The sequence below is a fragment of the Daucus carota genome, chromosome 4 (genome assembly GCF_001625215.2).
Source record: "Daucus carota subsp. sativus chromosome 4, DH1 v3.0, whole genome shotgun sequence".
NCBI classification, from domain to species: Eukaryota; Viridiplantae; Streptophyta; class Magnoliopsida; order Apiales; family Apiaceae; genus Daucus; species Daucus carota.
The window spans coordinates 40,634,995-40,647,242 of record NC_030384.2 but is presented as its reverse complement, the minus strand read 5'-3'; the positions used below and the strand labels follow the sequence as shown (position 1 = coordinate 40,647,242).

The window sequence follows — 12,248 nt, the reverse complement described above, 5'->3', positions numbered from 1 at the left end:
TAGATGATTAAAGTGTTTGAGAAATAAGCAGAAATCCTAAAACAAAAGTTAACATTCTTAACATCTTTTAAATGATCCTCAACTCTTTACACAAACGGATTAAGAAAAGTAGAAGCTGGCTTCTTGAAAAAAGAGGTGCTTATATTATGCGCCCAAACAGGCACATAGTATTCTCAGTTTTTATAAGTGCTTCTTAACTTTTTACACAAAAAGTACGAAATAAGTACTTCTAACTTATAAATCCGTAAGCCGACTTTTAAGTTGTAGCCAAACACCACCGTTATATTAGCAATTTTTGTATTTTTTATAATTTTAATATTATATATATATATATATATTAAACAACATTATATCAAAATATAATACATTTACATATTTGTTAATTTGTTTAAATATATAATTTTAATTAAATTATATTAAAACACGAGAAATATCTTATGAACATATAAATAAATGAAAATAATGGATGAACCGACATGAATTTTAATTTCAAAATGTATGTACAAGAAGAAAATACGAAACGCGGCAAAATTGGCACCTGTGGGGTCCGTCCTCATAACAAGGAGGATAGTCCGCGTAACAGATAATCCCAACTTCCCTCTATTTCTTTTTACACTAGAATGCTCTCTCTAGTTCCGTTCCCTGCTCTCTCTCTACAAATTCACTTTCGTTTCAAATTTAAAGCAACATTACATACATTCTGTATCTCTCGGAGCGCACAAAATGGAAGAGTTTTTGCAGAACATGAAGACTTTGCGCTATCAAATGAACGGTTTATCAACTCTCCCTATTTTCCCTAGTTGTTTTAACATATTTTGAATTTTGAATGATTTTCTGAATCTCTCTCTCTCTCTCTCTGTTTGTGCGTGTGTGATTATAGATGTTGAGGATCAAGCGGCAAAAATCTCCGTGGAAGAGCAAAAGCTGATTACTACAATCGACACTCTCCGAAAAGACCTTGATTCAGGTTTTTTTACCTCTTTATTTATAAATCGGTGTAATTTCGTTTATTTCGACCTCTGTTGCTGTTTACAGCCATTATTGATTTATTATGTACTCAGTTTATTTGCTTGATTGCTTTAGTATGTGAAACTTACGCATTCCGTGTTATGTTGTAATATACATACAGGCTGAAATGTATTTAGGAAGGGTTTAGACATATACTTGTCTGGATAAATTTACTATTTATCTCTGTGTGCTGGTACTGGATTGTATGACATCTAACTAGAGAAATAATAGTTTGACTCAAAAGTAAGATTTCAGTTGCATCTGTGTGCTCTTCTTTACTCCTTGGCAATGTGTGTGCAGCAACTTTGAGAGCTATAGGTCTCTCTGATCTCGGCTGTTGATTTATTATTTATGCAATAAGCTGGCTGTTGTGATAGTTGTATATGGAGTGGGAGTTTTTGTATTTGAGTTTGACAAAGGCTTTCCGGATTTCTTACACATTCCAAGACAACAGTGTAAACAGATATCACAATATAATTTAACGGCAAAAATAAGAAGGTATTGCAACCATGGTGAAGATTCAAGCAATAGTTTCTGCAGTTGTACCTGTCATGGTTTTAGGAGTTTAGGTATTTTAACACAGTGCTAAAGTTTCAATGCTGAAGTCAAGTTCTGATATTGTTGACTGTGGTTTTCTACACTTTTGGATCACAATTTCTCATAGATTGTTTATTCTGGTCATACTTTGTTCTTCCTTAAGCATATCTAGGAGCTTTTGATTTCTTCTTGAACTTTTAAGGAATTTGAGGGTAGGAGGAGGAAGAACTTGCTGGTGTGTTAATTTTCCTGTTAAATTTTTAGGCCCATGAACAGTAAGAAAATATGTGATGAACTCCTTATATCTGATCAATATTTATCCATTTTGACTTTGAGCTGGCCTGTTAAGAGCTGTGCCCGGGCTTGCATGACATGTACAGCAGAACTCAAAAATGTATTATGAGGATGCTTAAATCATTAAACTTTATTTAGAAACGGCTACACATTCTCTATCTGAGTCTTACAATTTTCCTTTTCCAATTTGAACTTCTTGCCCTGTTTAATAGAGAAATGTTATTGCATCAGATAGTAAGATTTCTTTTTCATTTTGTCCATATAATTACCATTTAATTGTAGCTCTTAGTGTCATAATTACAAAACATTAACTATTCTACACCCTACATGAGTTTTTAACAATTGAAGTCTTTCTTTCATATTTTAAATCCTATACAGGTTGATATTTGGTTTCAAACTTTCTGTCAGTTATTGGCATTTGCAATAAAACCATTGCTTTTTAGATACAATTAAGAGCTGCAATTCTGTTCTGGTACAATGCTATTTCCGTATTATAGTTATTTGATGTTGATGCAGCGAAATCTGAAACCAAGCGGCTTAAAGAGGACACTGACCTGATGGTCAAGGAAAAGGGTGAGATTTGCTCACAGATTTTGCTTAAGCAGCGAAAATTAAATGAAATGGAATTGGATTCACAATCTCTTAGCCAGGTAACCTTTCTCTATTATTTTTGTCTGCTACAAGAGGACTAATGCTGGTTGTAAGTAGTGAAAAGTTTTGCAGATGTTTTACATTTACATCTGTTCACATTATATATATAGCACTTTGTTAAAAAGCCAAGTTTCATGACCAGTAATACATAAGATCTCTTTATAAGGGATTTATGAATGCTGTCACTATTGTTTTTTCTCGAGCAGTATATTTCTGATTCTCTTTACATATCAATAATACTATGTATGAAAGGATAGATGATCTCTTTCTATCTATAGTAATTTTTGAGCTACATTAACTACATGCATAGATTATCATATGCAGAGCGTTAGTATCAATTAATCTGAAGCTAATTTTTATATCTTCTACTTATCATCCCTGGCTTCTGTGATATAGACAATGACACTTATTCTACAAGAACAAGCAAACTTGTCAGCAAAACTTGATGAAAAGAGGTACTCTAGACTGGACTTTGTATGCATGTTTACATACATGTATTGTGTTAATTGATGCTGACACTTTTTCCTACTGCTACAGGACCTACTACAGAGAAGTTGATGAAGATTTAACCACCAAATTTCAAAAACTACAGGTTCGATAATCTTTTATGTCATGTACTTTTTGTAGAAAAAGTCAATGCTCTATTAAGTTGAGGCTTCTTCTTCTTTGTATAGGACTGGATCAGTGCCTGTAAACCTAGCTTGAAGGTAGGAGAAAGGTTGCTGGTAATTTTATTACAAGATTTCATGAAGTTATCCACTGCTTACTTATCTGAGAAGCCAGAAATGGTTGGATTACTAATGACGAGGGGTGTATGATAGTTAAACAGACAGGGACCCTGACCGAGATGGTCAGCTTTCTGATGTATGATTTATCTTATATTTTTGATCATATTCCTCAGAGCTGATATCATATTGTATAGGTCAAGGATGGCATAAATGAAGAAGCTGGTAAAGCAGCATTCATAGATGGTAAATGTTCTATGTATTTCTTCTGTCATGTGTGTCGGTGTGGGTATCTTCCCCTATTGATTCTTGATATTATGCCGAACCAAAAGCTATACCGCATTTAGATTATGAGAATGGCTAAGTGTCTTTATCTGAGCTGAGCTATGTTACCTGCTAATAATCATTAAAAAACTACTTTATAATTGGCATGTTTCATTAGCAATATAAATTAGCTGTTGGATGCAGCAAATCTGCTTTGTTGATAGTGGGTTATTTACTTGGAAGAAGTCATTAATACTCATGTTGCTGTTGAACTTACCTTGCAGGCAATTCTAATGTCGGGAGCTATCTCATCACAGACAATTTGGTATACCCTCTTTGTTATATGGCCGCATGGAATTGCTGATGTTATATAATTGTTGGAGTTTCAGGATAGCCCAGAGAAGAACCTGATGGAAAATATAGATGCTGCTAAAACTAAGTTTGATTCATTGACACAGATGAAGTCTGAGCTTGTTTCAGAGGGCAGTAAGGTACAGATGGGAAATCTATTCCTCTAATGTTGGTTAAGGTAGTTTTATATACTACGTTGAGAAAATTGAGTTCCTTCTCGATGTCATTAATGACCTTTGCCCTTTCTCAAGTGATAAATGTTTCTTGATTTCCTTGTAGTTAAGTGTCTTGATTTGGTAAAAAAACCAAGCAACCTTGTGACTAAATACCAAATGTTGGAATCTCGTCCATTGCCTTAAAGCACAGAAGATATCCCTCTTCTCTTGGTAATAAAAGCTCTAGGATTTAAGTCTAATAGATGCATTGGTCGTCTCTCATGTAATAAGAGGTCTTCTAGGGCATGGGTCTGTATGTAATTAAGTTTCTGCAAATAAACATGTCCAAATTATATATCTTAATATCAATTGAGAAGATTAAATCACGTCACAATGCCTTTCTCTATACAACTTTCATCACCTCATTTTTTATTGTTGCTATTGTCTTTTTAATGTGTTATATCGTGGTTTGTTTCACTAACAGGTGAATCAATCTATCGAGTTGATGAAGAGTAGAATGAGAGAGTATAAGGTTTGTTATACTTAAGAAAATGAGCTGTACTTGTTCATCTTTCATTTCTCTTTATCCGATTGATAATAGTAGAAAGTCAGTTAATATAGTATCATTTGCAGCCGGAACTCAAGGAAATGGATACAAAGAACCTTAAAGATGAGATTGAAGCGCTGTTGTCTGACAAAGCTGGAGAAAATGAGTATTTGCAGTCTCTGCAGAATCAGATTGAGATGTTGAAGGTAATTATTTATTTTAATTTTGTACCTACCTTCCCACAAATTAGACAAGTAGGATTTCACTGGTGGTTGGCTGTAAAAAAACCCTGTATTAGTTTTGTTTTTGATATTTTCCTATCATTTTGACCTAAAACTTTAACTGTAAATGTCAGAAAGGTTTTAATATATAATTTTTTTCTTTAAATATTAATATTACCACAATTTGATTATATCCATCTTCAAATATCATAATTTTAAGATTTAACCTGTGCTCACTTCCTGTCATTCATTCATTTTCTTAGTGAATTTTTTTCTGTGTCGGATTTTTTTGAAGCAGGAAATTTCGAACATGGTTAAATGTGTTTGCGGAATGGAATATAAGGTAGAACTTGGTTGTGCACAATGAAACTCACGGAAGATGCTTGAAAATTGAATATGTGGGGTTCTGGCTTCATAACTCAGTGTGCACATTTGAGAAACACCTTACATCATTCTAAGTTGGAAGGTAAACACATCTAGTGATATATATTCCTTTAAATTGTATGACTTAATATGCTGGGACAGGTATACTATCTGATATGGTAGAAGTTGAAGTGTACTATCATATGATTCATAACAGTAAGCTGGTCTTATGGTGGTAATATAAAATACATGTGCTAAAATAGTAAATAATTATGAAAGCCTTTGTGTTGGTCTTTAAACTTCACCGGAAGTATTGATCATAGTGTTCATCAAACTATCAAAGTAGTATTTTGATGCCTGTTATTTACATAAAGATCGAAGTTATAAGTAGCTTTTCAGCAGACCTGATTACCTACGTATACAAAGTAAATTCTGAATTCTGATGTTTTTGGTGAAATCATATAGTTCCTTCTATTTAATGTATCGATTATAAGCTTCCACCACATCCCTCCTCCCTGAAATTAATTACAGAAATGCAATAGAAGAGAAAAGAACGTTATTGGAATAGTGAAAATAACCCATCACATGATCCCAACAGTCTCCAGAGCTGTGGAAATATCTTGGGCTTCATACCCCTCTGCGTAGGCAGTGGTTGGGCTATCTTTGGGGACCAAATCTTCCCTTTTAAAGCTGTCTTCGCTTCTGAGCATCTCACATGCATATTCTACACACCCTCTAAGGATAACAGTCTTGTGGAGTCCAACAAGCAGGTCTTCATAGTCTGTATCCCCTTTCTCCCCCACGAAGACAACCATTTTAGACATTTCAATGCCCCATCTAACTGATAGATACCTGCAAACATGTATAGTTAAGAGCACGCATTAAATCTCGAAGCGGGTGCAATGTCTCTGTGGACATTATTTGTACATCATACCAGAACAAGCACATTAAGACAGGACAAAGAAAAAGGTTTACCGTAGTGATTGTGCTCTTGATGCAAATAAAGGCATCACATTTAATCTCGATCCAGCATGCGAGTAGACAAGGTTGCAACGAAAGGCCCTCATTCTTAACCTTTGGCGTAAATCATCAATTCTTCTAGTCTGTCAAACCAATTAAAAACAAAAAGATTGTCAGTATTTTGACCTTTCAAATGTGCTTGAAGTTTTTTTCTTTTCTTCTTTTATCTCTTGAGCAGAAAAATTCTACCTTGGCTCCTGGTTTAATGCTATAAGAGTAACATCTGGAGCTACATGCACTCATATAATGCACTGATTCAGCCTCCGTATCCTCCTCTATCATAGCGAGTCTCATCACCATCGATCTAACATTTTCTGCTGGCCACCGATACTCGATATGGCCTTCATAATCTTTATCTAATACTAAATCTCTCCATGGGAAATACATTTCGCTTCCGCTGCTACAAATCAGGGCATCAAAATCTTCTATGTTCAATTGAGACGTCTTAAAAGCTTCCCTTGTCTCCTGTAAAGTTAGACCTGTTAACAAGACAAAACCTATCTGGCCTGTCTTGGAGCCTGCAGCTTTCATAACATTCTGGATGACTAATGATAAGGTTTCGGTGCAGGAACCACTGCTGTTGTAACAGTCAGTTGCAATTACGTACAGGCCTTGCCTTCTTCCTGGGAAGTAGCTACCGCTGGACTTTCCATTAGAGGAGGCCATTTGAGTTAAGGTTTCGATAAGTTCCTTCTCTCTGCTCGCTCCATCAAGGTCTCCACTTCCACTGACCTTCATGTCTACATCAATGGAGAATCTCAAAGAGAGATCGTCAACATCACGTAAGGACTCACTCATCGGTTCTTCAATAGTTGGCATGATCTCGAGACGAGTAGTGGGTTGGCGATTTCTGCATCGTTCCACGTAGGAGAGATAATTGCGACAGTGTTCTGGCCATGAAAAGCGGTGGATATTTTTTAGGCCATTTTTCCGGCAGTCAAGCCAAAGAGTTTTGTCCGCTACAAGCTTTAGGAGAGCATCTTCTATTGCTTTCTGGTCATGAGGGTCGATAAGAAGCCCGTTATTGAGTGCCTGTAATAAGCAATTGACGCCTTGTTAGTTTCAAGAAATTTGATGGGAAGAAAAGACAGAGTCAGTTATTTGTTCAAGTGCCAGCCAGTATGGAAACCAACATTGAGAATATTGTGTTGTAAGTTTACCTTTAGTATGTCCACAGGGCCTCCATTTTTTGTGGCAACAACGGGTAAACCATAAGCTGATGCCTGCAGAAAGGAGTGATTTATGCATATAATTGCACATTCCAATAACCTAGGAAGTTGTCAGAGAATAAACTGTTGCTAATTTTCAGATCTCAGAGTGCAGCAGCTATAATTTACCTCTATGATAGTGAGACCAAATGGTTCCACAAGAGCTGGGTTGATGAACACACCCTGAGAGTAAAAGAAAGGAATTATATAAGTGTTACTCTTGACATTGTTATCCTCTTAAAACGAAGGTCAAGAAATGGAAACCCAATATCTTGTTGGATGATAACAGATGGAGGATCACAGTTCAATGTATATCTTATTAGGACTCCTGCTATCGTTAATATCACGATAGCAGGAGTCTCCTGCTATCGTTAATATCTCCACGTACTGATCTTTTAGGTATGAATTCATGTTACATGTATATGATCTTTTAGTTCATAGTTCATACTGTCGCTTATCATATATACTTGGTGCAAGTAAATTACCTTGGTTTTTGTAGCTAGGCGATATATCTCTGGGACATCTGTCTGCTTGTGATGCTTTGGGTAGGCTACTTGACCATACAAATCGTACTTGTCAATGAGCTTCAGTACTGTGGTAAGAACAGCTGAGCTGCTGTTATGCATCTCTTCTATGTCATCTCTGTTACCAAGTATTAGCGCCTGCAAGTGACAACTATGATCAGTCATAGCTAAGAACCAATATTGGATGAGCTTTCAGTTTCTGTTTGACTATTTGCAGAAAGATGTGATGATACCAAGTTAGCTAGTTCCCGAAGCGGTTTGCATTCTCCAAAAGCCTTGAGCAAAGTTGTCACATTTTTTTTAGGATCTGGACGAGACAATGCCAGTATCATAGGTTTGTGTGGGTTTGTAAAAAACCTCATCACCTGCAAAAATATAATGTCCATGATAGAGCTTATTTATATATGCAGATAAACTAGAGAGGTAAGAAACAGGACCATTAGTTTGAACTACCCTGGGAGGATAATTTAGTTGCGCTATCAGATAAGATGTAGCAATAGATGGCTAACCTCTGACCATATTGGAGGTATAGGTTTTTTGCTTTCAGCTCTGCCCGTGCCAATTAGTGACTTAAGATCTCCTTCGCCTTCTAATGAATCTTCTGTTGTGACATAGCTGAAGTCCATACCAGGTGGTATTACCTAGTTCCATGCACATATTCGGAACAGTATTGTTAGTATGATTTGAAAGCTTTGTAAAAGCTTGAATGATTAAGCTTATAGATATCTCATATTACTTACCACCATTCTTGGCATGTATCTCCCCAAGCAACTCACTCCCCTCCGTCTCCTAACTCGAAGCTTCCTCTCCAATTTGATATCAAAACCATCATATAAGCCCCATTGTTCTTCTATCTCCTGCCTTGTGCTTGTCACCACCATTTCAGTGGCATCTAATCCGAACTCTTCACCTTCAATCCTCCTCAATATCTTGTAGGTAGAATTGATGTCCTCTCTAGAGAATCTTCCTTGTTTCAGGAGCTGCTCAAATTTGTTTCGTCCCAGGGAATGCCCTGTTAGGACCATAGGCACATTGAGCGCCCCTGACAAGCGTGCTGCCACTTCCCCAGCATCTGCATAGTGGCCGTGGATCACGTGTGGCCACAGTGGTTTCCCCGCATCGACCTGTTCACCTAAACCTCTTGCCACGTTCACAATATGACTTAAAGCTCCATCAACAAATTCAGGTATATATGGCCATAGTGATTCCTTTGGAATGTACCTATGCAAAAGTAATGCAAGTTTTACTGTCAAATTCTTGAAGGGGAATGCGTACTATACACTATATACTATATGTATAAAAGCTGTAGACATAATTATAGTTACTTGTTAGGAGGTCCGCAGGGGATACGGATCAAGTAAGCACCGCAGCCACCAGAATCTTCAGACGGACTTGACAACATCTCAATCGGCTCACCATAGCTTGAATCAACATCCGCACATGTAATCTGTCGGGTCAGTAGATCGACTCGATACACCCCCTTCATGTCTGCCAAAGCCCTGGCTAGCTCCACCACATATTTCACCTGAAACATGTATAGTGTTAATAAATGCCAAGAGGAAATTGTACTCTATAGTAAGCCATCTATGCTTGAAAATGTAGCACAAAATAAGTTAGGCCTCTAATCTCCCGAGCTCACTCCACCTATCAACTATGTAAAGAGGTATCAGTCTCTGTTCAGTTATAGCCGTAGAGCCCGATCCTACTTCTCATCTCTCTATTTCTATATATATATATGCTTTGACATCTTTTAGTACCTGACCACCAGTGTCAGAATCTCGTCCCAGTTCCATATTCTCTCCTCGTACCAGTCCATGAAGACTACATGAAAACATGTACAGAAGTTGAAACTCATTCTTTCAACCGAGTAGTAGTTTATGACAATAGTTAAAGAGAGCAGAAAGTAACATTGATGAAATAGTTAAACCTGATCAAGACAATGTAATGTTGCTTAGAGCTGCTAGTCTCATCTGACCAAATTTGCATTTCCGAATTAACTCTTCCCAGTTTTCCCATAGAATTTGCAGGCGCCATTGTCATCTCCAATTGATTCATCACTTCAGCTTTCTCCTTTTCTCCTTCCGACAGTTCAGAAAGATCGTCATGAGCATCATTTCGGCCCATCTCACGTTCCATTCTTCGTTTTGCCAGCCTTTGTGCAGCATCCCATGCTATCTGTACATTATTTATTTTTGAAATCATCACATACTAATCTTTCAATACTTCATACTTTCTATACATGTGTTAAGAGTTTAATTTTAATTTTTATATGCTCATAATTTTAATTTTTACATTTTAGAATAATGAACTTTGTTAAGTTATTGACCCAAGCTTGACACACACACATGAATGAACTGTAGAATATAGGAGGCAAGTGGCACATAGTCTGAATGTTGAGTATTGATGTACTTGGATGCTTAAGTTTTTACATTACAGATATGTACAGAATGAGAATCGAGAAAGAGACCTGTTTCTTTTTACGAGCAAGATGCCAGATACGCCAGCACATATTCTCCAGTCTGTTACTGCGGGCACGGGTATTCCTTGTTGCAATCACCTGCATTTCATTTCATTCACAACTATTTTCTCACTTATTCACTTCATAGAAACTAAACTAGACTTCACATAAAGAGGATTTCACACACACACGCACCATAACAAAAAGTGACTTCTATTTATGTGGAGCATATGATTCCATGCTCCTTCCCAACCTTCTGCTACCAGGTTTTAACTTTTAACGTGACATCTCGGAATGTCTTAGTTATTCAAAAATGCTAATGACAATGCGCTAAATGTGATTGAGTGTTGTTTTCTTTCATATCTCACTGAATTCTTATGTTTCTTGATAACCAAAGATAACTTAATACTATTCCAGATATATCACGTAACTGTGAGTATTTAAATTTCTGTAGAAGTCATTTCCTATTTCGTTTTCAAAACAGGTCAAGTACACCTGTTGCAGTATGGCATGTTTGGATGGATGCAGGGGAAGAGAAAAGGACGTCAAACAAAGGCACACCGCATAAGAACACACATCCACACACAACACATGGTCATTCAGAGTATAATTAATCGAAAATCTGGTGTTTGTGGATAATACAGAGATGAAGGAGGTACCTTAAGCCAAGTTCTATGGAGGTCAGTTTCATCAAAGCTATTAACAACCTCTTCAACAAAGTAATTAGTCGGACTAAACAGCTTCTCAGCAGATTTATCTTTCCCACCTTCAAACTTCTCCAAATTCAACTTGTCCTCGAACTCTTTTCCCATACTCTTAATAGCATCAGGATTACCATCACTTCTCTCCTTGCCTGCAGCTTCCTCTAGTCTCCCTTTGCTGCTCGCCAACACGGTTCCTGCATCCAATATCGCCTCTAAATACCCGTTTATCCATTCGTTTCGCGCCATTGATCCCTCCCTCTATCAGTACATGTAGTCAGCAAGTGCAGAGAAACAGAGAAGGAGATGGTTCTCTGGGAGAGACCAGAGAAAGTTTTTGTTTTCAAATGGTTTTGGTTGAGGCCAGCTTGTATATTTATAGTTAGCTAATAACTTAATGAATATTGCGAAATAAATAAGAACCTTTTAAAGGCCTGGAATATAATCTATCATATCCCTATTCTTTCTTATATTCTCACCACACGTAAGACCACAATTATCTTATTATTGTTTTTCTGTGAAATTCGCAGACAGAGTTCAGTTTTCCCTTTTTCTAGTATTAGTTTTATGGATTATTTTGTTAAAATGTGAGAAATGTGGAGTACTTTGCTAATAGTTCGTATGTATGGGAGAAACTTGCTTGCATGTCCGTACCTAGGTGCTTAATCTAGAACATAATTAGATTACTTCGTCCATCTCAAATTAGATGAACTCGTTGATTTCGGGCACGCACTTTAAGGTTCATCGACCGCATAGCTACGTTACTTATTTTTAAAATTTTATTTTTGCAAATAAAAATTTAAATATGTAATTTTCGTTTACAAAAAGAAAATTAAAAAAATAAATTTCGGAACTAGACGGTCAATGCGCATTAAATTACGTGCCCAAAGTCAACTAGCTCATTTAATTTGGGATGGTGGAAGTATAATTGAGTCCCGAGTCCCGACTGAGATATTACTCGCACAAATATACGGGGAACCAGAAATCAGAAAGATCTTAATCCAATTGATATTTTTAGCACTAGCCCTTAAAAGAAGTTCACTATGAAAAATAAATCATAAACCAGAAGTTGATTATGTACTCTTTTAATTAATTTATTTTTTAAACTAAAATCAACATTAAGAATGAAACAAATAATCTATCTATTTTTTTAATTATATTTTTAATAAATAATAAATCACCTATAATTTAAAATTCTTCTAAATTTATCTAAACGGTTCC

At 36.4% G+C, this 12,248-nt stretch overlaps 2 protein-coding genes across 8 annotated transcripts; one reads left to right on the top strand and one right to left on the bottom strand.

Moving 5' to 3' along the window:
- Positions 1–597: 597 nt before the first annotated feature.
- On the top strand, positions 598–10,986 carry LOC108218719 (uncharacterized). Of its 7 annotated transcripts, XR_010291200.1 has the most exons (14): positions 598–772; positions 881–967; positions 2,356–2,489; positions 2,887–2,945; positions 3,028–3,082; positions 3,165–3,215; positions 3,413–3,461; positions 3,764–3,804; positions 3,869–3,970; positions 4,470–4,517; positions 4,619–4,738; positions 5,049–5,219; positions 10,305–10,405; positions 10,811–10,986. XR_010291200.1 is itself a non-coding variant. In XM_064091684.1 (12 exons), the coding sequence occupies exons 1-12, from the start codon at positions 724–726 to the stop codon at positions 5,118–5,120; spliced, it is 867 nt and encodes a 288-aa protein (XP_063947754.1). In that variant the 5' UTR covers positions 598–723; the 3' UTR covers positions 5,121–5,670. The 7 variants fall into 7 exon arrangements, 5 of the variants coding, with proteins under 5 accessions (XP_063947754.1, XP_017247286.1, XP_063947756.1 ...); XR_010291201.1 differs by lacking the exon at positions 10,305–10,405; XM_064091684.1 differs by lacking the exons at positions 10,305–10,405; positions 10,811–10,986 and having other exon boundaries at positions 5,049–5,670.
- On the bottom strand, positions 5,442–11,276 carry LOC108218718 (sucrose-phosphate synthase 4). The gene is made up of 14 exons (XM_017391795.2): positions 10,986–11,276; positions 10,336–10,425; positions 9,796–10,043; positions 9,626–9,689; positions 9,194–9,393; positions 8,609–9,089; positions 8,378–8,509; positions 8,102–8,233; positions 7,830–8,006; positions 7,474–7,527; positions 7,297–7,359; positions 6,326–7,168; positions 6,092–6,219; positions 5,442–5,968 (listed from the first exon to the last, which is right to left on the bottom strand). The coding sequence occupies exons 1-14, from the start codon at positions 11,274–11,276 to the stop codon at positions 5,698–5,700; spliced, it is 3,174 nt and encodes a 1,057-aa protein (XP_017247284.1). The 3' UTR covers positions 5,442–5,697.
- Between the last annotated feature and the right edge of the window lie 972 nt (positions 11,277–12,248).

Bases quoted from the DNA above. Each gene is read 5' to 3' on its own strand.
- LOC108218718 (XM_017391795.2), bottom strand. From the start codon at position 11,276: ATGGCGCGAAACGAATGGATAAACGGGTATTTAGAGGCGATATTGGAT. The intron at 9,394-9,625 runs GTACTAAAAGAT...TACATGTTTCAG, and splicing joins ATTCTGACACTGGTGGTCAG to GTGAAATATGTGGTGGAGCT. The intron at 9,090-9,193 runs GTAACTATAATT...ACTTTTGCATAG, and splicing joins CCCTGCGGACCTCCTAACAA to GTACATTCCAAAGGAATCAC.
- LOC108218719 (XM_064091684.1), top strand. From the start codon at position 724: ATGGAAGAGTTTTTGCAGAACATGAAGACTTTGCGCTATCAAATGAAC. The intron at 773-880 runs GTTTATCAACTC...GTGTGATTATAG, and splicing joins TTTGCGCTATCAAATGAACG to ATGTTGAGGATCAAGCGGCA. The intron at 3,805-3,868 runs GTATACCCTCTT...TTGGAGTTTCAG, and splicing joins ATCTCATCACAGACAATTTG to GATAGCCCAGAGAAGAACCT.